Source organism: Phalacrocorax aristotelis, chromosome 1, assembly GCF_949628215.1.
Source record: "Phalacrocorax aristotelis chromosome 1, bGulAri2.1, whole genome shotgun sequence".
In the NCBI taxonomy this organism is placed as follows: Eukaryota; Metazoa; Chordata; class Aves; order Suliformes; family Phalacrocoracidae; genus Phalacrocorax; species Phalacrocorax aristotelis.
In genome coordinates, this window is record NC_134276.1 from 126,328,925 (window position 1) to 126,354,281 (window position 25,357).

Consider the following 25,357-nt stretch of genomic DNA (forward strand, 5'->3'; position numbering starts at 1 on the left):
TGGTAATGGAACATTTTATTTTAATGCATCAACCTGATAAAAGATTAGTTACAGAAATTGTGTATAATGTTGTATAAGTCAGATGGATGGGTTATTTAAAAAAAAGATTTGATAATTAGAGAAGGACATCTCTTATTCTAGTTACATCGTAAAGTGCCTCGTGTAGTCATATTCTATCGTTGGAATGACCGCCTGTACAAATTTCAAGAAAATAAGAAGATACCTGAGTTTCTTGTTAAGGAAAATGTGCAATAGCTAAAAATCCTGTAAAACAAAGCAGAAGTCACATGCATGATCTGGTCAACAGTATTTCTTGGTAATAGGAAAATAACACCTAGCAATTATACAGTGAAAGGCTGGGAAATTAATACAGGAGAACTCCAGTAATGACATCTGATGCTTGCCCAGACATACAGAGCTTCCTGTTTTAAGTTAATGCAGGGAACCAAGAGTTATTTTCAATAAATCTTTCAAACACCACACAGACATTTACAATCCCTTTTACATACTTAATATTTATTATTAACAAATGCCAAGGTGAATTGCACCTAGCAAGGCTAACCCCTAGCTACCTTCCTGTAGTTGCAGGGAAAGCAGGCTCCTCCCTCAGCGTTTCAGTGGTTCAGAAAGAGAAACAGGTTCCTGTTCTGAACCATCCTTTGAAAGAGCTCCTTCTGTTGATGAGGGAAAGTTGAGAGATTAGCTTTGCTAAGCTGAGAAGTCTGCATCTGCAGGGGAGACCTTCCTCATATCCCTTGCGTATATCATCTTCAAACATGTGTTGGGCATGAATCTGCAGTCTGGAGCGTATTGAATAATTATAAACTGAAGTGTCTATCCACCTGAGACTGAGGCAGATAGTGAACTGAAAAAGTAAAAATAAATCACTACTCTCAACAGATAATGAAATTATATTGGTACTAGATACAAGTAAAACCTACTATTTTGGCATGTCAGTTTCACGGACTATTTCTTGACAAACATGAACTATATGATAATAAGGAAAGAAATTGCCTGTTAAAAAACCCTCAATTTGTTAGCAATAGAAAAGAGAGTAATCAAAATCTTGAAAATAAGCTATTTGTAACTATTGAGGTATAGAAGACTTGAACTACCTTGCCAGAAAAGTTATTTTTTTCAGTTTCAGTTGCTTGCTGCACAAATTAAGCAAGTCTCAACTCATACAGTGAGTGAGAATTTTACTGATTCAGGGCCCATAGCTGCTCAGCAATCTCCCCTTACTTGCCCAATAGCAGCAAAAGAAGTTATAACACTATCCTGGATGGACACACTTGCTTCTAACATGGAGGTTACTTCAGTAACACAGTATGAATTACTACTGTGAAAACACAGTATGAATCACTACAAAGCATAACTACAATCAGTCACCTCACTAAAAGAACATCCTAATTGCGAGGCATTTGAGACTGATGTTCAGAAATGTTTCAGTAATTTTCATTGCTTTTTTTCTCAGCTGAACAGTTTACCAAGATATTGCTTGTTAGAGAATTATTCTTGTAGAGAATAATGGGATCTCTACACCTTTCAGAAATGAGCCTCAGATTCAAATCCAATACAGAAGCTGCTGTACCAAGAGGAGTGATTACACTCTGGCCAAAGTCTATGAACCTCCAGCCTCGTTATCCTACACTGGGATCTCCATTTCATAGTCACAGCTACCTCCTCCACACACCTACAAACCAGGGCTCAATCCTGTCCCTTCAATCCTACCTACTTTCCCCGTTGCTTCTGCCACTCTCCTCCCCCCCACCCCTGAAAAGTTTGTTTGCACAAAGGAGCTCAACCCAGAACTCTGGAAAGCGCTGCCACAAACAGTTGTTTACTGCTTTCATGCACAATTGCATTCCAGCTTAGGAACCTTGAGATAACAGCTCCTTATGCTGCAAGAAATCTAAGAATAGCATGTAGTAATGAAAAAGGATACATATGAACTCCAAGTTCTCCCCCACCTTCTGCCACAGTCTCGATTATTTTCTTCATCACTTCTGCATGCCTGAAAACCAGATCAGAAACAGTGAAATTATTTTAAGGAAAAAGTAACTCCCTCTCAATACCAATAATATTAGGTTTTGTGCAAATTAAATAGTTTTGGACTGTTGGCTTCAGAAGCAGCAAGAGGAAGCTTTCAGTTTACCAAGGAAAAAAAATCTCAACAATAACGAAGTTTAAGTGATGAATGTAACATCATTTGCCAGCTGCTTACATTCACAAGGAAAGAGAAGGATGTTCTATGCTACTGTGTAGACTGAGTGCTATAATGAGAGTCAATACATATTGATTATTATTAGTGTAATTGTTAATTGCTAAATGCCACAGAAGCCAGTCCCCAGAAGGTAATCCTCACCAGCAGCAAGCCACCAGAAGTTCCCAGATGACCCCTGAAAAAGATGCCTAGAAACTGCTGCAACTTTTTTAGCTGCCTCTGCTGCACTCTTAGACTTGGAGAACTTACAAGGTATCAAACACTTATACAATGCATAGTTTCCTAGGAAAGGCAGGCTAAACCATCCCTGCAGAAATTAAGAACTGTGGCTCTCAGACTGACTTAGGGTATGGAAACTTTCTCTGCCTACAGCAGTAACTTGGGTTCTGTGGCAGATCAACAGTTTCTAAGCTAGCTGTTCTCTCTCATGACTCTGTTATTGTAAAGCACTACAGGGGAGGACAAACATTTCCTCAGGTCACTGTGTTTTGACATTAAATCATCAGTGACATACCAGGCCTACTATGAACCACACAGCCATCTGCGTACAAAGCTGATCCTGGGAGCACAATACAGGATCACAGAACGGCTATGGTTGGACGAGATTGGTCATCATCTAGTCCAATCCTCCTTGCTCAATGAGCAGTAAACCAGAGAAGATTGCTCAGGACCTTGTCTGGTCTGGTTTTGAATATCTCCAGTGACAAAGGCTTCAAATCTTCCCATGACCAGTTATGAATCAGAAGTAATAGTTTTGTGTTCAGGATAGTTCTTATACCCAATAAACCAGGGGATGAAGCACATATGAAATCAGAGGGGAGAACCACTGTATGGTTAATTCATGTTTTATATATTTTTAACATAAACTCCCAGGCTGTATAACTCATCTTACTTTTATCTATGTGAAGACTATATTTCAACTTTATTTTAAATTCACGATTCTGTAGGCAATCTATCAGTGAGTTCACACAGGGCTATGGGCATCCACCTATACAACATTGCAAGCTAGTTAACAGTAGTAGTTTAAAATACCTGTCCTGAAACAACCCATGTGCCTACTGAGAATAAGGAATAGCGGTAAGCAGAGTTTGCTTAACTTTCTGACCATGCTTTGATACCATTATGCAAATCTAAATAGCTAACCAGTAGCTGGTGTTTAGTAGTTACCTCTAAGGTTAATCATGCTGCCAGCGACCACAAACACAAGGAAGGAAGCTGTTGCAAAGTTAACAGGAACACGCAAGTCTGGGGAAATACTAAAGGTCAGCATTTGTCATTTGCTGTGCTGTTGGTCTCTGCAAATGAGCTAACCCTCACAGCTGATTCCAATTCTGGATCCTCATGATACCTCTGCACAAAGCACGCTGTACCAGGTGCCAAGGCCAGTTGCTTCTATATAGGAACCCGGCCACTGTCAAAACTTAATGGTGGACTATTTTTTGTATTGGCACAGAATACACATCACACTACATCTATTAGAAGTCTTTAAGAGGATACTGGCTCAACTTCACGCATCTGAATGACATTTTTTCTTTTCTGTTTCATAAGGACTAATTAGATATCTGGAATTCCATCATGGCCACAGTAGCAGTCATTCTTACTGTCATACAATTACTCATTAAAAGCTTTGCAGGTGCTTTATAAACTTTCAAAAGCTTGTTTCCTGTTTCCAGTTTCCTTTGATAAGAAAATTCTGAGGAACTAATATGAAGTATGTATACCTCCCAAAGGAGAGAATAAGATAACTTTGGGAGAATTGTCCTTTAAGATATCCTGCTAGCTAGAAATCTTTTTTTCTTTAAAACTTCTGAATAAAAGTCCCCCAGAAGTAACTCTCTAACTCAAGACTAAATACACAACATGCTTACCAGTGCCTGTTTTTTCCAGGACCTGTTTGTAGATCACCTGAGCTATCAAATAGATCAAAAACATCTACTAAGATCACCTAATTTACTTTCCAGTATATTAACCAACTCTTGAGGTGGTCCAAGTCATACAAATGAGTTACTATTCGTATTCTGAGTCAGAAATACTGCTGTTCCTATTGAAATTAAATTGAGATATTCAGTTAAGACCATACATTAAGGAGTTAAAAATAAGTTGACAGAAACTGATTTCTTAGATTGATTAGATGACCCTTTATGCTCTCATCAGGAATGCTCACTTTCCAGATGAAGAACCCCTCTCCTGCTTTGTAACTGACCAAAGCTGTCAGTCAAAATATTTGGTATTAACTTCACACTGGAATTCAGCACAGCTGACACACTGACATTGTCGGAGTATCAGCTGGAAGGGAAATATATACCATCAGAAAGTAAAAGTAAAAAATAAACGCCTTCCTGACATATGGGGGGAAAAAGCCCAACACCAGAAATGATTTCTACCCCTTCCTGCCCCTTGCCGTTCATAGAGATAAAAGGCCTTCTCCAGGACTTTCAGTATAGCAGACAAAAAACTATAAGCTTCTGTAACAGATGTAAAATGCAAGACTTTTTAGGACAGTGTACTTTCAAGAAAAAAATTATCTATGGATTTGTTTCAGTGTCTGTAACTGCTCTCATGCAACAAGACAGGTGTGTAAAAAACCACAAACGTCATAATTAGGAGAAACATTCAGACCCTGCGATAGTCAGTTAACCTTAGGATCTAAAATTCACCAATCCTTGCAGCTGCCTCTAGTTGCTTCCCTGCAGATATTTAGAGTACAAAAAAGAGTTCAGAAGCCTGTCACCATTTATTCTGAGACAGAGAAAAGCCCTTGGAATTAGTGCAAGTAATTCAGATCCAATTGTAAAGGTGTTTAATAGTTAACTAGTTCGATAGTCCCTTTGTAACACCCACATAAAAAAAGTTGAAAATTGTGATTAAACCAGTTTGCAGTAATTAATAAGGAAGTTGACTATGTTCCTCCCAGTACCGTAAAAATGCTGACAAGAAATACAGCTTACAGCAGAGCTGCAAGTTGAACAGTTTCAGCTAACTACTCAAAATAGAAGCATTCTCAAGCAGCTAACAGCAGCACCCAACCACCACTTCTTTCCTTTCTCTGACGCATGGCATAGGGATACCCACGTCACGAGAAACTGCCAAGTAAGTTTAGGACCATGCAAATACCTACATTACACAATTCTTGTAATGTGCAGGGAAGCAACAGCAGAAGAGCTAGCTAAACACTTGTACTTCCTAGCTAAGTGAAGAAACAACACAACATTTTCAGCTATTACTTTTCACCTCAGAAGCCCAGACCTTGTTAGCCTTTCCAATTTAAGAAAATAGAATAGCTCACCTCAGAGAGTAAGAGAACACACTTAAAACCTCCATTTTAGATATGCTGTTAGCCTCTTTCTTCACAGCCTCAAGATGATCTTTTCAAACCTTTCCAAGGTTAAGCAGTTGCCAGTCAACTAGCTTGCTTTCTGAGAAGGACCGGACAGTTTCCTCCACACTGAAGATGCCATCCTTCCAACTGTGATATCAATCACCTCTCATACTTAAAAGACTAACTGGAACAAGGGCCATGATGCAAACCATTTCTTCGAGCACAGATTTGGATGACGTAACAGAGGCACTGGCATTTCACTGGCTTGAGAGTGACAACATGCATACAGAGCTCTCATCCATGAAGACTCTCAATCTAAATTCACAGACTAACATTAAATTGGTTCTTACTCTGCAAAGGTGTTTGCAAAATTAAGCCGATAACACTGCAGCCACAGCCCAGCATAAAATCCACAGATCTACCTAGTCAGCGATGGCTGTTATGCTCAAATATCTGGTCGTCTTTGTTTCTTCTAAGAGTGCCCTCCCAAGCTGTATCTATCAAACAGGAGCTTCTTCCCAACCAATTTATTAGCTGGACATCCAATAATCACTAAATTACACCTTGGCTTCAGGCTTTTTTTCCTCCTTTTCCTCTATTAATCACCCTTCTAGTCAGCCTGTTAAGTCTTCCTACATTCATCCCACCTGACCCTCCCTCAAAAACATGAACTGCACAAAAAGCTGCATCCATTTTTCATCCAAAACCCTGCAGACAGCAAACAATAAGACAATCAAAGTCACTAACAGGTTGACATATTATGACGGATATGTTCATGTAAGGTACAAGAATGCCTTATTCTATCAAGCCAAAGGTCTACCTCACCCTGCTTACTACCTTATAGCACGTGGTCAAGAAAGAGGCCATAGCGAGCACCTAGGAACGCTTCCTAGGTACTACTAGTTTCCAGCAGTATGCAGCCCAGGGACTTTCTAATTCCAGAGCATTCTGATAACTTCACTTTCAACAACACTTGACAAATTTTTCCCTCATTAACATGACATTGCTTAAATATTTAGTTTAGTTAGGTGCTGTGTGCAGAGTTTAATCCTTTTTCTGGCTTTGAAGATGCCTGCAGTAAGTAGCATTCAACGCCAGCAGTTTTACTAATAGAAAAAAACTGAACACCTATTACTTCACCTTCTGTGCCATTCATGATCAAGGTCACTGAAATCGTAACTCTGCCCTCAGCTGCCTTTTCCAAAGCTGAAGGGTCCTAGATTATTCAGTCATTTCTTACGGGAAAGAGCTTCATAACCTCGCGTATTCCAGACAATACCTCTGTATCTTTTCCAGTTTTAGTCTTCCTTCATCTCACAGACTACAGAACAGATGACCAGAGCTGTACTGCAATATTCAACATTTAGATTGTCCCACAGATTAACAGAGGCCCTATGCTGTTTTCTGTTCTATTCTTTTTTCTTTTCCTAACAGTTTTCCAAGGTCTTCTTCCTGTACTACTCTTGGGCACCAAGACTGACATTTTCACAGGTCTATTGTGCTAGTGTAGACTTAAACCTGAGGATTTAAAGACCAATAATAAACTTTACCGCTTTAAAATTTCCTACAAGAGAGCTAAACTCAGGAAAAAGCTATTTCCCAATTGTACAATGGCTTCTCTGCTCAATATTGTCCAGATATAAGCCTGACTGCTTGCTGAAAGCAAAGTCTGTTGAAAAGCAGTAGTTAAAGAACTGGAAGAAATATGAGATAGAGATTTACAAAGCCCATGAATATACATTCTCATAAGATCAAAAGTAGCCATAAACTACTTGGTGCAAAGCTCCCTTTCTCTCTCTCTAAAGAATGGTATACCCTTCCCAAGACTAATCTTATGATCAAATAATTCCTAAACCAGAGTCTGCAAAAACTACCACAAGCTTGTAGACAAGCTGATCGTTTGACACATCAGCTAGTGACATGGATCCCAGAAGTGTTTAAGTCAAAAGAAATTACAAGACTTCAAGGGAAAATCTGGACTTCCTTTTTTCTTTTAAAACCTATGCAAGACTACAAAGGGTGTGTCTTTTTTTAAAGTGAGGTAAAAGCCCAGACTAACATCGCTAAGAACTTCATGCTATTGAGAAGCTAAGGAGTTACACTGCTTATGATATTGGCTCTGTATCATTAAGACACCTAAAAAGATGCTAAGGGCCTACATCTAAGACGAAAGGTACCTTTCAAAGACCTAGAAAAAACATCAGCGCAGCTAGTCAAACTACAGACTCCCTGTGTCTTGGGTGAGAAGTGAGGAAAATGCAACAGAAGAGACCCTAAAAACACACTTGTGTTTTGCACTTGTACTCAACAAATATTTAGAGTGGCCATTAAAGGACGTCTATTTATCAGGGACTTCGGGGGAGCAGAAGGTGGTTATTACAAAATAAGAACGAGTTATTTCATGTTCAAATAGCTGCTTCTGCTCCCAAGGTATACATTATACTTTTACCCTCCCCAAAAAGCAGCAAATGAAAGTACAGGAGAACTTTCTTTTATAGAGTATTTTATATTCTATAAATACTTTATATATATAGTTTATAGATATATAAATATATTTATAAAAACTTTATAGGAGTATATACTTTTATAGAGTAGTCTGCCATCTTCTGGAGTCCATAGGGAAGTGGAGGAAAAGGAAGTTGAGCACAGAGAAGACGGCTTTAACTGCAGAATATACTTGCAGCAGTGAACACTAGAATGGTTTCAGAGATTCGCTGGTATCTTCCTTTGAAACTGCCTCAGAAGCTAATAGACCACTATGGCAGCCAACTATGGAAATATGTCCAGAAAACCTGAACCAAATCCTTAATAAGACAAGTGAAGCGCCTTGTGTCTACATGCCTAATCAGACCAAAAAAAGACTTACCTGCACGGATGAACTGAGCACATGGGAGGTGGAGGAAGATGAGGATGGTTTTCAATGGTCACTGTTTTCTTGACGTGATCTTGACTAATATCTTCATACATATGCTCTACTGTTAAAGGCTGCCTTTGCTATATGTGAAAGAGGAACATGAGAACAAAAGCATTACAAAGAGTCTTTTGCTCCTTCTCAGCAATTCTAGCACCATTAACAGATGAAGTACCATAAATTATAAGCATCTAATATACAACAGCTCTGTGGGTGCACTGAAAGAACAAAGTGTGTTAAAATCCATATGGTGTGGAAACAGAACTGCACAAATGCACAAATGCACCAGGTGAATGGTAAAGTCAATATACTGAGAACCACCTAGGTTCCCATCTAGATATTTGAGCCGTAAGCCCGTACCAACTTCAACTCAAGAAACTTAGTCATTAAAGGGAAGAGTGATTTACCTAATCCTCTCCCTCTGAAGATCATGAAAACATATACCTCCTTACTTCATTAAGTTTACTGGGGTTATTACTAGCTCTACAGAGCTAACAGAAACTCAAATGACAGAGCATGATTTCCTTCCTTCCAAAAGTGCTCAGTTACCAAGTACAATTTTCAGTGAAATTATTGCTGCTTCCTGCAAGTACCATAAGTCCTGTCTGCAACCCTGACCGTATAATGGGTTTTCTCACCATTTTTCCTTTAAATTTCTACTGTGAATAATAAGCAACAAAACAGCCATGCTATTGGACACAGCAAGTCTAATTTCACAGAAGGGGGAAAAAAAACAACATAGCTATACCTCATCATATCCAAATAACCAGAGCCTTGGAGTTTGGTAATATTTGTCATAAGTGATGTAGAGATCATAAGTTCTAGTCTGTAGAATAGCATCTTCCCCTCCAACATCAACTTTAGCTTTGTTAGCTTCTACAATCTGTCTTGTGTCAAGCGTTGCCTGGTTCAAGGTAAAATGACAACATTAGTATAATCTTGTTTGCATTCCCTCCTTTCCCATCCTAAGTAGTTACATAAAGCTGTAAAATGAAATTAGTGTTCTTATGTGAACATTAAAAACCACAGGCTTTTGGGTTTTGTTTTTATCTTTAAATTAGAAGTATCAGCTTCCCACCAAGAGAGCTTGGTTTTTTTTTTGGTGGGGTTTTTTGTTTTTTAAGAAAGGTCAGATTTCTTACAGAAGCATGCAACTACATTGTCGCATCCCCCTCCCTTCTTTCACCAATAACTTTTGAACCCAGCAGGCAATTCCAATGAGATTCAGAAGACAGAGGTCTCAGTTTATGCAGGTTCATGAAGACCTTAGCAGAGTACCACGAATAATGTTGCCCTCTGGTTTTTCTCATGACAGTCTGGTGCATCAGTGTAATCTATTGAACCTATAAGCCACTCATCCTCCACATGCAAGTCTCAAGAACAACCACTGCATTTTTTACCTCTTACGAATAGAGCACTGTGTGTAAGCAGAGCAAAAAGGATCAGCAAAAGAAGCAAAATTACTGAGATCAAAATCTCTGAGGACCTTAGAGTTAAGGTTATTGCAGTAGGTGGGCAAGAGACGAATCCATAGGAAACCAGGCTCGGTAATCCCACTGCTCATAACAAATGGCTGACATTTGTTATTATTATTTTTACTTTGCTTGTGCTCATACTGGTGATAAGCATTGTAACAGACAAGATAGAGAACTGTTCACTCACATCATCTGTCTCCAATAGCCCACTTTCTTCATACTCTGAAAAGAAGACCCATAAAATTCTGTGCTCAGATTGTAGCTAGTCATCATGTTTCTCATTCATAAACAACTCCTTTAAAACAATCTACATATATCTAAATATGTTTTTTTCAGGTAGACTTCCCAATCCCCAAACCAGACTATTCTTTCTTTCTTGACCAAGACTACAGTAAGTACACAATGAGCAATCCTTAAGTGGCTTTAAGTAGGCACACTGAGTTTAAAGTGTAGTTACAAAACAGCCAGGAAGCTGTGCTAAATTCCTAATTTATACTTGCTTGGATCCATTCTGCTACTCAAATTAATTTCCCAGTTACTAACATTCATACAGGTTTTGGTACACAAGTTAAAGTAAACATGCATCAATAAGACCATACAAATGATGGTAAAGAGCATATGTCCGCTGAAGTTTTCAGCATGCATTTTATGAGAAGAGTAGTGTTTTCTTAGAGTGTACTGCTTTAGTTAAAGGCCTGAAATAAAGCACACCCCACACAATTTAAGGAAATACCTTCCATGTCTGCAGCTTCTCCTTCATCTTCCTCATCATCATCTTCACAAGATGCAGAACATTGTGGTATTTTTATATTATCCTTCAGGAGTTAAATTGAAAACACTGCTTTAAAGACTGCTGCATCTACACAGCCTAACAGCCCCAGGAAATTTAAGGCATAAGTCCAGTCAATACATACAGCAAAACAGAAAAATAATTTATGCAATATTTAGAAGGACTATACTGAACTCAAGTATTTGCTTATTAACCAAACTTAGTTTGAAAGTCCTAGTGTGATATTAAAAATCCACTACAAAGTTCTCCTTTGACTTGGTAATCTGGAATGATTTAATTCTTCAGCAAAGAATAAATATGGTGTTAAACAGCCCATAATTTCTTCTCAGAAAACTCACTTATCTCAAATGAATGGTAATGACTAAACAGCTATGACTAAACAATGTAGGTTAAGATTTTGTGTGCCCTAACCCACAGGCAACTGTCCAGCAGTTACCATAGAATATCTCAAGTTGGAAGGGACCCATAATGATGATCAAGTCCAACTCCCTGCTCCTCACAGGACTACCTAAGACTAAATCGTATGACTAAGAGCATTGTCTAGTTCCGTAATTGTTTTTAGAAGACAAGAGCGTCCCAACAGATACCACATTTTGATTATATTGTCTGAGGAAGCACGGTCCAACAGAAACTAATACAGCACAAGCTCTCACCCAACTTTTTCTTTTGGGCATTGTGGACCTATGCATAACATTTGAACCCAGCAGACAACTCCAGTGAAATTCAGAAGGGGGAGGTCTCGATTTATGCAGGTTTCATGAAGACTTTAGAAGAATACCCCAAATAATGATTACAATTAAAAGCTGCTCTAATTGTAAGTGTCAGGTGGCTGGATTCCTCATCAGAAAAACCAAAACACCAAAACCAGTAAGAAACTAAGTTGAGAAGTGATTTGACAAACAGAACATTAGCAAAAAAAAAAGAAAAAAAATAAAAAGAGTTGTCCTTCTGGACTGGGCCTGTGGTTCAAGAAATGAAGTACTGTACAAGAAGTTTTTCTACATACAATATAGTAGAAGTAAAATCCAATTCATAACATGCAACAGCAGTTATGAATCACAATAACATTCTGCAAGCATTGTGTTTCTCAGAAATAACGATCACCTTCACGTATTCCTTAGAGTGTTTCTTCCACCTTTATTTTACTGACTTGTGAAAAAGCAGTAATTTTACTACATTCAGCACAGTCTCACTTGAAATACACATATTTCACAGTTCATCATATCAGCAGCATTCTGAGCTGTTAACAATTGTGTGGTAGCAAGCAGCAGCCCATACTTTTTCCCCCTAATTTTCAGAAGCCGAAGCTTTGTACTTGGATAGTTTCACAAACTCTCATAGCACACAGACAGAGCCCCACTTCAGCAACCAACTCATCTTCAAAAGCATTTTGTTCCTCTGTGACTTTTCCCACATTTTTTAAACATGTTAGCTAGCACATTTCCATTTCAAGTACTTCCAACTGTTCTCAATTTTCACGAGGACTTAAGTTTCAGATTTGGCTCCTGCTGCAGAGTGACTTTTTGGAAACGTGCAGAAACTGATGTCTTTGTAAGACACATACATTTAAACAGTTTTAGTACTTCTAAACTTGAGAGCACAAGCCTGTCAAACAAGATCAAATGTTTTAAAACTCTGCTTGCAGTAGTTAAAGATTACCAAGAAATACTTTACATTCCTACATTATTTTTCCATATGAAAATTTCTTTACACTGGCTCTCCAACCATTAATTTCTTGAGACACAAAGGTGCAGTATCACTGTAAACAGAATTTCATTTTTTAGCTCGTAGAAGCCTGGCACAAGAGCTAAACACATTCCCAAAAGAACACTGCCTCAGTAAACACACAGTAATAAGGAGATGCACATGCTTTGATTAATATCATGGGGTCTGAGGGTCAATGTATTTCTGCAACACACCTGGTGGCAAAGTATGTTTTTTATCTTTCATAGGCAGCATTACATTGCTGCAGGTAAGACTTCTGTTACCTTTACATCCTGTAATCAAGCATGAGAAAAATTTAGAAACAAGTACCTTACTGTCTAGTGTAATCTCCTTAACTGCTTCTGTTGCACCCACTATACCTGTTAATCAAACAAGAAGTCTGTGTTAAAAAAACCTTGTTTGTTTGTTAAAGAATAGTATAGAAAGAGGTTGTAAAGATTTCAGAAAGCAGCATATGATCCTTCCAAGTTACATCTCATAACAACTTTGATATTTGAAGGATTGTTTACTTGGTATTGGTAGCATGCTTGGTACTGGACATCCATAAAAAACCATACCAGTAACATGGAGCACAACAGCACAGCTCTTGTATGTCATACACATTTTCTTGATGGAATGTTGCAAAGTAATTTGGGATTTTATTTTAAGGAATTTTTGCATAAAAGTGAGTTCAGGATAGGCATTCATGTCACAATAATGGAACTCAACTTCATGAGCAAGGCATGCATTTCTGAATATTTCTGAGCATCTTGTAATTACGGTGTTCATGACAAAGCAGTCATGAACACACAATGCTTTCAGCTGAGCTTAAGTAGGGGTAAAAACCAACCTAAGTCACAGTAACATCAGCTCTTGAGTTCATCCCCATTAGCCTTCTAGTTTTTCTGCAGCTCTCACCCAGTACTCTTTGGGACAAGATTCTGCTTTGACACAGTAAATTTATCTAATTAACTCTTCAGCTGAAAATAAGTTACATTGTTATGTAGAATGAACCTGGAATCAAGTAACTACTCAGCAGAAATAACTCTAAAGAAAAGGAATGTCAGTTGAATACTGCTTGGAAACAATGCACTTCTAGTGGCTGTGTGATTGTTTACATATTTTTTTTTTTCTCCAGAAAAAGTGGTGTTAGAAAGGACATCTATACAGATGGGCAGAAACAGATTTTATTTTTTGCCTCCTTTGACAGTGTTTGGAGACCTGGCCAGGACTAGTAGGAGTCTTACAGTTGTGCTACCACAGCATGCTACCCAAACCAGTCAACCCTAAAAAGAAATACTTGGCAGAGGAGTCTATCCACAACAGGGATGGAGAATGCATTCTTAATTCAAGTATATGACAAAGCTATGTCAAACTATTTCTTTAGTGTGACGTGTTCAGTTACAAACGGCAATACATTTAAAAATTGCCAGTGATTAAAAACATACATCTACAGAAACAAAAGGCATCTTCTCCCACCCTTTTTCTCCCCAGCCTGGGCAAACTGTTTAGAGAACTTCTTTCAGATTACACCAAAAAAATTACATCAAAGAAAGTGAGCGGAGTACCTCCCTGGTTTGGAAATAGTAGAGAAGACATAATTGAAAGACAGAATTCTATTACCTTATGATAGAACATGAAGAAATAGACTAAATAAACCTGCCAATTCTTAGAAAAGAACAGAAGGATTTATAAGAGGCTGTGCTAGAAGAGCCAATGAGATAAATTCATGTAAGCGGTAATTTTTAGACTTTATGAGCACAAGATCATCTAAGGACTTAGTGTAAAAAAAGGATCATCTCCCACACTCACTGTATTTACAATATTTTCTTCCTCTTTAGTGCCCTCCCGCCTTGCCCCAGTGACCTTCAGGTACTAAGATAATAGCTATTTTCTAATGGTTTCCCCTTTTAGCTCAATTCAACACAACAGGAAATGCTGAAATAATTTAGTTGAGGTCATCATTAAGATAAAGATCTCAACGTGCTTCCCATGCAATCTTACTAAAAACACAGAAATCTGTGCGTTCTTCAAAGAAAAAATTTAAACCAGCATTCTCTTCACAGGATCTCCTTACTAAGGAATGAGTCAGTAGACAGCTCATTTTTTTAAAATAACTTCCTAGAACTTTAATAAGAGAATACTGAAATAATTTATTGCCAATATATCTGAAAAGCAGCCTGTTTCAGGCATACACAGACATACAGTTAAACACCTGAGCAGTCATATACCTATCAACTGGGTAGCTGGCAACGTAACTTATTTCTTCCGGATTAGATACTAGTACACAGCCATCTATATATAAGAAACATTTTACTTTCTAAGACTGGAAACTGATAATCTTTTGGATTACCAAATGCAAAGTCTGAAGCAAGACTTTGAATACCTGCATTGTGAAAGGTGTCTACCCATCCCCCATCACCATCATCTTCTTCTATAATTGCTTCCTGCTCATCTGAGTACTCCATCTGCTTACATCTTTTGTAGCACGGCACTGCAAAAAAATTGCAAAACAAAATGAATGCACCCATTCCTATACAAAACCAGACTGGGGCAAGAAACTATCCTACAAGGCCTTCTGAAATGTGGTACTGTCTCATATATCTTTAAAGAATCCTATAGCTATATTTCAATACAAAAGCTTGACCTTCAACATTTTTAATGTGCTGTACCCGATATTTTATTTCATGTTCAGTACAACACTTGTAGTGGCCTTAAAAGCTCATTCTTCTGTTACCCATTAGAGTATTTTCATACAAACTCATAAGGATTAGAATAGAATTAGCTTTTCATGTCTCAGACTGCCTATCCATTTGCTAACAACTGGAGACAACCTGCTAGTTTTCTTCACAATGCTAAGCAACTTTTAGTCTAAGTACAACTTTGCTTGGATTAGCATTGCTTTACTGAACTAAATCTTTAGAGTTCTGCTAAAAGTTTGCATCAGCTGTTTATGTGATGTATTAGGTATGTTTAAGTATAACTTAACATCTAGAAGTTTAGAAGAGGTTAGAATTAATGGGTTATTTAGAATAACTTCAGTTATAAGCATTACAGCGCCATTCACGTACAGATTCAAAGTTTTCTGAAAACAGCCAAAGAAAAAATGTGAATCCAATTAAGGCAAAATAGACATTTTCCAATATCATAAACAAGGACTATGTAAAAAATGCTCCTTTTCTACTAATGTGGGGAAAGCAACTGCTGCACGAAGCACAGAATTTGTAAATTGTTCTTAGATCTTTCAGAAAGGGAGAAGAGATGCATGAAAGTCACAGTGAAGTCCTCCAAAGACTTCGAAAATGACATCTGTAGAACGGTGCCTGGCCTCCCCCATAGCCACAACTGTTACACAAGCAGTAGGCCAATGTGTCCCTATCTGCAGGGAACACATTTTGAAATGTGATCTAGAAGGGTCAGAGTAATGTGGGACCCTGGAAACAGGGGGGAAGAGAGAAATAAAGTAGATCACTTGGCCATCCAGCCATCGAGACCATCTTAGGAAAGTCTGTCCAGCACTACTACAAGCATTTTGCCATGACAGCTCACTGCTAGACTCCAAAAGCCAGCAAGTGAAATCAAAGCATAAAATACAACCCAGTGCAGGTAAAAATCTCCTCAGGCTGTTCTTAATACTGAAGGTTTATCTAATGACATTATACTTAACACATTTTCCTACAAGATCTCTTGAGAAAATTATTTCCCTATGGTTGTTCCAAGATGTTAGCTTTCTTATCCATTAAAAAGGTAGCCTGCACAAGTATTATATATACACAACTGTGAACCTGATGAAATTTTAAATTAAAATTGTCTTGTATATTATAGTTATGGAAAGGAATAGTGACATTAGTCACATGTCTGAACTAGAAGCATCAGTCTCGCCATAAAAGACATTTCAGGAACATTTCAATAGCCCAAGTTTTCCAAAAGAAAGAGGAAAACAAACATATTTTCCTCTTCAAAACTGAATATGAACTGAAGGACAGGAGAAATGAAAGGCAGAAACGAGGTTTATAATGTTTATGCTTCATTTCTACTTCAGCAAGGCAAGCTGCATTATTAGTAAAGCCCTACTAGTAACTGGTCTAAGGAAAAGATTTTAGACGTGCAGGAGAAAGTTTTTTAAAATATTGCAAATCCAGTGCATCCAAACTGCAAGATATTTGCTTCCCCTGTCACTACAATCAGTAGAGTTGATAGCACACTCAACCATGCTATCAATCCTAAGAACACTTATACGTAAATTTCAGCCTTACCATTTTTAGTTACCAAAAACTGTTTGTCTGTTGGCAGATAAGCCTTGACTTTTAGTTCTTCTCCTGAAGCCCTGTAAAATGAAGTGCACCATAAAAGATCAAGAATTTGATGATCTGCAAAAAAAATAACCTTTCCATTTTCAATTTATATCAGGAACATTTTATATACTCCTCTTGACCTATTCTCAGAATCTGTTCCCTGTGACTTTACTTTTGCCTATAAAAAGACTTTGATGTAGGTATGGGGTCAAAAAGTTTGGCCATCCCTAAACTATGGAGTCTTGGATAAAATCTATTTTCTGCTTCAAAAACTACTTTCACTTTGAGATAGCCAAGCAAAGACGGGTTGACAGAACAATCCGGTCTACACAAAATTTTCTAGGATTGGCAACGACACAGTCCCAAGTGTTTCTAGAAAGCAACTTCAGAAAAAGCAAGAAATAGACCTCTAGAAATACAAAAACTGCCCAGAGTCACCAGAGCTCAAGTAACCTTTGCCAAGCTCACATTACTCAAGCATTTGCTTTCGCCTTCAGTGGTTTTAAGTTTGGAGTAAGAGCCTAACATTCTAAATATCCTGTTCCAAACTGCTGGCATGCAGGCCAGACTCAACTTCTTGCTTCCTCTGAAGGAGACAGTAAAAAGGCAAGAAACGATTCAAGGATAATAATTCCTCTTTCAGCTCTTCCTGGCCCAGTATAGAGCCAAGAATCCTGATGATACCAACTGCACAGAAACTGCCCGTGTAGGCACCAACTGATCTGTTTTATAATGCTGGATGCCAGCAAACCATGAGGGAGCATGTTATTTGCAGCCTTATTGTACATGAAAGAGAAGGGATTTCTGAGGGCAAGCACTGCACAAAGTGATCTGATGTGGACAACTTGAACAAATGTAATGAGCAAATGCTTGTCTAAAATACCCTGATTACAACTAGTTCTTAGCAATTCCAGTTGGACACGGCCTTTGCTTTTTCCACCACCGACACTATGACAAGCTCAGGGAGGCAAACCACTACTGCAGCTAAGCACCAAAAGCACTCACAGTATGCACCAGCTTATTTCCCCTATGGCCTTATGAAAACAAAACTAAATAGTCCCAAAATAAATCCTCATCTCAACTACTGCTACACAGAGCAATAAATAAGTCCCACCTGACTAAAAGATAGCTTCATCATAAAACCAAAAGTTCTACTGCAAGAGTCCATGTACTATACTGAAAGGAGACAACTGTGTAGTTACATCCAATGGAAACACATCAAAGCAGATAGGGATGTTAGCGTTCTACAGTTCTTTTGATTTTACTTACCATTGCCAAGTAGGGCAGTGGTGAACTAAGTGATCTCCAGCTGCAACAAACTGTTAAGGCAGGAAAAAAAAATTAAAAGTCCTGTTAAATATAGTGTAAAAAAACAATCTCAAATTTTTCTCAACATTAATATTTCAGTTGTATATTCCTTTGATAGATTAATTATTTAACTAATAACCGTTTAGATCAGTTTGATGCTTTCTTTTGACTCCATTTCTCAGCTAACCATGAAAACTCAAAGACTAAATCAACTTCACCTGAAGGAAATGCATCCTAAGCACAGTAGCAAATTCAGATAAAGTTTCAAAAGTCTTGTAACAAGCAAAAAAGTTTCCTAGACCCAGGAACATTGTTTACTTTTTGATGAAGAAGCTTTTATTATTTGCCACTCTTCAAAGTTTTACAGACAATGAAGAGCTTAATGTAAAAAGAAAAATTAATTCTCTTTTGGTGTCCAAAACAATTTTGCAGCAAGAAGGGAGACTGACATCAATTAATTGAACCAGTGAGAGAACTTCGACAGAGGAATAAACAGGATACATTTTAAATAATAACCATCTCTATGATAGTTCACCACCGATGTTAACTAAATATGGACAACAAAGTACTTAGTACATTAAAAAACTTACGTATAACTTTGTTCTGAAGAAAGAGCTTTTAAAAATCTTCACTTTACTTGTTCTTAGTATCAAAAGCTTTTATAAAATCATATCACTATTTCAACGCGATATTGGACAACTCATGATAGACTTGCGTACGAGCTCAAAATTCACCCGAAGTCTAACCCAGTGGGCTTATTTTTTGTACACATAAACAGAGGAAGGCAAGCCTGCATTTAAGAACAGTAATTTCTGTGGTCTTTGCACCAGTTACTTTTGAAAATAAGGTGCGTACCTATTGATAGAGTTGCTTTCTTGTCTTAAAACACCAGTTTTTAACAACATACTTCCCAGCTCACCAGAAGCTGTTGTAGAGTGACACAACACGCTTGCAGTGTGGCAGCCATTTTCTCACCATGTCCTCCAAAGCACAGCATGTCAGCGTAGTGGAAAATGCCACAACATGCTCTGCATATGGATTAACATATTTAATCTCTGCAAAAGTGCTTTCTTTCACCCATTTTCCAATAAAAGCCTCTAGCAAAAGTGAAATCTTTACTTTAAAGAAAACAGTAATCCCTCACAGCACACATGAAAGTTTTAAAACAACTCATTACCCTTTACATAATTATAAATAACACATGAAACTCCAGAACCATTTAAAATCCTCTGTTCCAGGAACTGGAATACTGTGGCACCATTTTTAAAATCTATTATTAAATATGAAAAAAATTTAAAGTGTTCTTTGTGGGTCTGACAGATGCAAAAACCTAAAACAATGCTTGAAATTTCACTTGCGTTTTCTTCAGCTTAGGCAGCAAAATGATCTAGCTGGTTTCACTTTCTATTTCTCAAGCACTAATGCTATCTCATACCTGAATCAATGTTGCAAAAGTGGCAAGAGATCAATTTTATGACAAAATTTTATTTCTACTCCTGGGAAGAATTATTTTTAAGATTGGCCTATACTTACATATAGAATTAAAACAGGTGTTATCTTTCTGAGGTATTAACTAGTAAGAACTCATGACAGGCAAGAATTTGTTGAAATTAAATCAAGTACACAGATACATGAAGAGAGGGAGTAGGTATTGTGTTTGATTAATGAGTCATCTTTAGCCTCATAGCTAATTGATTCATGTTCAGAGGCAAGCCACAGGAACCCCACGAAGTCTATAAAATAGTCAACACCTCAGACTGAGATGCAGTTAAATTGAAATTCATTACCCAAAAATCCAAACTCATGTGAAGATAACATCCTAGCATCATTATAGATGACTTCAATTCTTCTTCAGCAATCATTAACTATATAAAGACCAAAATCATCAGGGAAAATGAAAGACTGTCAAAGGGACAATCAGCATATCCATGCTCCAGTCCCACATAAATTTAACAAAAAAATAATCTTGCAGTATAACTGCTTCCCTGGCTACTGTTTTGAAGAATCCAATTTATGCATCCTATCAGCATCCTAACTTTGTACAGAGAATACATACTGTTCACTGGTTTTTAAATTCTGCAGACTGTTTAACGTAACATAGTGTGGCTCTTGCTATGTTCTGTAGAAAGTACCTTTTCTTTCAGAACTATTGCAAAGTTTTCTCCTATAGATCAAGAAGGGTTTAAGCATTAGTAGAACATTTGTCTAGACTTTCTCTGTAAAGAGTTATATTTGTTTTATTTACAAGATAGATCATAAATATATTATGTAATATATAAACATTTATATACATACATTATGTATGGTTATCAGAACAGCAGAACACAGTGTTGCTAAGCCTGTTTTTCTGAGCAGTAATCTTCTGGATCATAGAAAGCACAAGCGCTTGCTTGTCATGCAACGTAGCAGAAAAATGCTAGGTATCATTGTCAGGAAAAATACTTCTGTGCACATTATCTACCTGTATCAGTGATAATTCCATCTCTTCTTCACATTTGTGCATTCTGCGTCATTTTTCTTTCTTTCTACCTAACAGTCTTAACATTGTTTTCTTAAACCTCTGTAAAAACAGTGTATTTTCAGAACAGTAGCACTTCAATATGAGAAAAAGCAAAACAGGGAAGTCAAAGTAGCACTGTACAAACAATGTTTTTACTATTCTAGAAAAAAACCCTGTTTGTTTCTCTTTGCAGCAGATTCTCTAAAAAACTACAACTGCTTGGCAGCAATCCAAAAGAAAACCAGCCTGGAGCAGCTTATGGAGAAGTGGGAGGGGCAGGGGGGAATCACTGGATACTTGGTGTGGACAAGCATATGTAATGATTTAGCCAGAGCCTTGGAAACAAGGGAGGAAAGCAAGGACTGTTAACAAGATACAAGTTCCCCTTTGAGTTGCTTACATGAAAGACTACTGAAATCAATATATTCCTGTTTTAGTCCTTAACTCCCATGACAAACAGAGCTGTTGACCCAGCAACAGCTTCCTTACAAGCTTTTCATTATGTGATACAGGAAAAAAGCATCCCACATTCGGATGTCAAGTGTCAACAGGAATTCTGCTGTCAATCTACTTCATCTGTAGAGTAGAAAGCTTTTAGAACTTCCACTTTGTAAAAATTGTTTCAAGAATCAGTTTGCAAAGACATGAATTGCTTAACATAGTCATTTTGAGTAAAATTAATCATTGCTTTGAAAATACATTTTGATGTTTCTAAATACTTACTTCTTCCGGTGTAATTACTCCAGTTTCTTTAAACTTGGACTCCTGCAATACAGAAAGTTTAGAAGTTTTGAACTCTGCTGACAAACCAAAGTACCCCACTTGACTGGTAAAGAAAAGCATCCGCTCTACTTTTGTCTTGGAACTAGCTCTGTCCACACAGATCTGTGAATCAGCTTGAAGGCAACCTCTGCCAGGGTTGACATGCAGCTTACTCCCATATCCTACAACGTAAGGACCAATAAAATTACTTGTGGCAGAATGCGGAGTATTATGAAGATGATGACATATACAAAGTAATTTTTTTTGCCACAGCCAATTATATCAATAATGAAGAAAAGATCCCCAGCAGTCAGGATTACAATTGCCAGTAAGAGACAGAAAACCAGTTGGAATCCACGATTGTCACAGTCAGGGCTTTGGGACTGTTCTAGGCACTCAACAACAGTGCAATGTTTTGCAGTTAAGAAACTTCATTAAATGAATGACCAAACTTCTCTCTGTGGTAGGAAACATTATGTAGAAAGACTTAGTAATTATCTTTTTTTGGTACCCATTTCTGTGCCTTCATTATGCACCCCAACTGAAATGGTTTTGATCTTCTCACATTTTTTTTTTTTTTATGGAGAAGAGAATAGATGGCAAGCAGCAACACTATTTAATTCTGCATGAAGAAATGAAGTACTTTTGCATTAAAGATGACTTCTATGAAGTTTAAGGATCAGCGTTTTTAGCCTATTCAAGCCTAGAGTAAGTGTATTTTGTTTCAGACTTCTGTTTCTGTTTTTTTCTTCAGAAAAGCCTCAAGCACCAAGGACATTTACTTAACTTGGACATTCTTGATGCTTCATCCTGGTGCATGCTATCACCTGTGCTATGTAAAAAGAAGTGAGCACACCTGTTTCATACAATACCAATTACATCATTCCTCCCTCATTTCTAAAGAGGTGACCTTTAAGAACAAGATTAAGATAAGCAAAACAGCAGTTGTACAAACACCTTAACATCACTATACGTTAGCAAGCAGAAATCAAAGAAACTCAAAAAACCCCTAATTTAGCAATTTGGATTACTGTAAAACTGAGAATGGTCAATAACACATTATGCAACACCACAGTGCAGACAACTTACTGTTTAACCTCAAAATGAACTGTAAGTAGTAGGCAACATGCATAAATGTGTGTTTCTGGAATTACATAAGGAAAATATGTAAAATATCATTCCTCTGTTCCCCGAGGGTAAATAGTTTGCTTTAACTCTACGTTCTGTGGTAAGTAAGCGAGAGACACAGGTCTAGTTTCTTTCTAGAGTTACCAAGTTGGAGCACTTATTTCAACCCCTTGTAAAGGGAACACATACACCTAACATTGTCACCTCCCATTTGTGGGAGGTTCTACTCTTGCTGCCTCCCAATACTACAGCTGGACACAAGAATTCCTCCACTATTACCCCAGCTGTGCAACAGCAACTGTACTATGGTAAAAACACACCACTACTTCACTGCAGCCCATATATGTCACACTGGTGAGCAACTCCAGAAAGGTCCACTATCCAGGCAAGAGCATACTACATACCACAGAGGGAAAAGTTCAATTGAATATCACTGTCTTCTGCCCAAATATCTAAGCTGCAGAGTACAAGCCATACAGAAGGTCACACCATAAAACCACAGGCAGAGAGGTTGCTTTCATAAACAATTACGGTAGAAGTAACTTTCCAAAAACAGGAAAGAACGTGAAAATTGATAGTGAAAGAACTGCTGACAAGCACTGACACACAAAGTTGGGTTTTACATTAAAAAAAAAGGTATTTGTAAACAGGAGGCAGGAAATAGGATGTCATTTAACAACTGCAGAAAACCACAATTTGTTTCTACCTAAATAAGCAATAGCAGGAATTATAACAAATGTGCTGCCCACCTTCACAAGCGGATTGTTACAACCCACTCTCAAGAAGCAGAGTGCTTTTCTACTACTTGCAGTTACTTTAGGGCACAGAGGCTTGTATTAATATAGGAATGCTGATACAGAGAGAAGCTACACTACATGACTTTATACCTGCTCACATAATGAAGGCATGACTATGCGTTTGGTTTTTTTTTTTATTTCAGCTGAATAAGTTTCACTCTTATCCAAAATAACCGTTGCAATGCATTCCTGAAACCAGGCTTAAGCCTATCAGTACATAAGCCCCTCTGGATTCTCATTCCGGGTCACACAATCAGTTAAAGTTTAGACACTTTAACAGAAAACAGCAACAAATAAGTTATTCCTCGAGCTGTACGACCAGCAACGCCTGGTCTTGGAAGGCCTACACCTCCCCAGGTGAACTCTCCCACCCCTAATGGAATGCTAGCTCAGCCTCCCTCCCTCCCGTAGGCCCCGCCACAGGACAGGGACCGATAACTTTGCCGCCGCAAGGCCTCCCCGGCACAACCTCCCCCTCAGCCGCGCGGGAGCACCGTGCCCTCGGAAACCCTCCGCCGGTTGCGTAAAGCCACCGCAACGACAGACTTCCTCGGGCCCGGACGAACGACCGGAGCCGCCGGGCGGCTTCCGGGAAGGCGGAGCGACTCCCGAGGTGGCCGGGCGCCCCTCGCGCCCCTCACACCCCACCACGGCAGCGGGGAAATACCCGCGCAGGCGGGAGAGGCCGTAAGGAGCTGCCGGTGGCCGCGCTGCGGGCGACATCTGCGGGGTGTGTGGGGGGGACAGGGGAACGGGGCCGCTCCATCACCACCTCCGACCCCGGCGGCACCTCGCCCCGCCACGAGAGGGCGGGCGCGTCCCGCCGCCCCGTTAACGGCTCCACTACCTAAGGCAGAGCGCACCTCCCCTCGCTTCACCCCGCCCCACCCCCCCAGCAGGCTCCCGCGCCGACCGGCACCTTCAGCACGGGGGTGAGGTATTCGGCCACCTCCAGGGCCTTCCCCTTCACCGTGTTGATGACGTTCTGCATGCTGCCGACGGGCCCCGCGAGGAGGACGACTGCCTCCCCCGCCCCTCGGCCAACGATCTCCGCGTCGGCGGCCGGCCCGGCAGCACCGCCCCCCGCCCCCTCTCCGCCGCCACTAGTCACGTGACCGCCCGACCGCCCTTCCCTGGGCTCATCCCACCCACCCCGCGTCGCACATACGTGACGACAGACACCGTCGCATCGCTACGCCAGCCCCGCGCCGCAGGTTGCCCCGCCCCTCAGCTGGTGTGTGCATCGAGGCGGGGAGGTGATGCCAGAGAAGGGGCGGGGCGGGGCGGGATGCCTAGGACCCATCGGCGCGCATGCGTATCACCGCCACCCGTGGGAAGGGGCGGGGGCGGCTCACGTGGCTGAGAGGCAGAAGCGCCGGGGTGGAAGCTGTTCCCCCGCGGTCACGTGGCCGGAGCGGCGGGGAGGGGCCGGTTGTCCCAGAGGATGCGGGTGCGCGTGCCCGCGCAGGACGGCGGCGCGGGGAGGGCAGCCAGGGGGTGCGCGCCGCCGAGCGGGAGGGCCCCGCCTCGCCCCGGCAGGTGAGGCTGGTGGGGCGGGGCGGGAGCCGGGCGGTGCCCCCGTTTTGCGGCGCAGTGGGGAGTTCCGTGCGGGACGCTGAGGGACTGGTGCGGGGAGCCCAGTGTTGGGCGCTGACGGGGGTGAAGGGGATCGCGGTGCCTTACCGCCGGCCGCTGCCGCCTCGGGAGCCCGGCTTACCCCGCGCTGCCGCGGCCCCGGTCCTCGGGCTGCGGGCGCGCCTCGGCCTGAGGCAACGACGTGGCGGACAGCGGTCAGCAAAGCCAGGCGGGGGAGCGCTCGGCGGCGCTTACCGGCCGCGTTCCCGCCACCTGCTGCGAGGTGGGTGTTCGCCCCATGTCTCCCCGGGCTGGCGGAGTCGGCAGTCGGGGCCTGGTGGAAGCCGCTCTTCCTGCCGCTCCCGGGCCCGTTCGGGGCGCCGTGCTGCAGCCGGCCCTGCTGAGGGGGAGCGGCGCGAGCCGCGGGGGCCGTTAATGCATGTCGCGGCTGTGAGGGGAGGTCCCGCCGGGCAGCTGGCCCTCAGGGGCTCCCGCCCCCGCTCTCTCCTCCTCCCCCGGCAGAGGAGCCGGTGCTGGCCAGCTGCTAGCCGGTTTTTCACACTTGGGGC

General features: G+C 40.3%; 2 protein-coding genes across 9 annotated transcripts in view; one reads left to right on the forward strand and one right to left on the reverse strand.

The window, feature by feature from the left end:
* Positions 1-25,246, reverse strand: ATG3 (autophagy related 3). Of its 5 annotated transcripts, XM_075106059.1 has the most exons (13): positions 23,881-24,029; positions 22,075-22,120; positions 21,250-21,291; positions 17,988-18,037; positions 16,680-16,750; positions 14,810-14,917; positions 12,754-12,803; positions 10,663-10,744; positions 10,117-10,151; positions 9,203-9,358; positions 8,410-8,537; positions 1,946-2,014; positions 1-223 (listed from the first exon to the last, which is right to left on the reverse strand). In XM_075106059.1, exons 1-13 carry the CDS (start codon positions 23,934-23,936, stop codon positions 142-144), a joined length of 975 nt encoding a protein of 324 aa, XP_074962160.1. In that variant the 5' UTR covers positions 23,937-24,029; the 3' UTR covers positions 1-141. The 5 variants fall into 5 exon arrangements, with proteins under 5 accessions (XP_074962160.1, XP_074962179.1, XP_074962196.1 ...); XM_075106078.1 differs by lacking the exons at positions 22,075-22,120; positions 23,881-24,029 and adding an exon at positions 25,044-25,246; XM_075106095.1 differs by lacking the exons at positions 22,075-22,120; positions 23,881-24,029 and adding an exon at positions 24,133-24,317.
* The window catches only part of SLC35A5 (solute carrier family 35 member A5), an 11,874-nt gene continuing 11,085 nt past the window's right edge, over positions 24,569-25,357 (forward strand). The window contains exon 1 of one of the 4 annotated variants that reach the window (XM_075106020.1): positions 24,569-24,752. The gene's annotated coding sequence lies outside the window, so the exon portion shown is untranslated. The other 3 variants (XM_075106047.1, XM_075106029.1, XM_075106037.1) reach the window with 3 other exon arrangements.

Excerpts from the sequence above, each read along its gene's own strand:
- ATG3 (XM_075106059.1), bottom strand. The coding sequence starts at position 23,936 with ATGTCGCCCGCAGCGCGGCCACCGGCAGCTCCTTACGGCCTCTCCCGC. Across the intron at positions 22,121-23,880 it reads GGCCTCTCCCGCCTGCGCGG|CACAGGTGATAGCATGCACC; the intron begins GTATTTCCCCGC and ends CTTTTTACATAG. Across the intron at positions 21,292-22,074 it reads AAGCATCAAGAATGTCCAAG|GAGTCCAAGTTTAAAGAAAC; the intron begins TTAAGTAAATGT and ends TCTGTATTGCAG.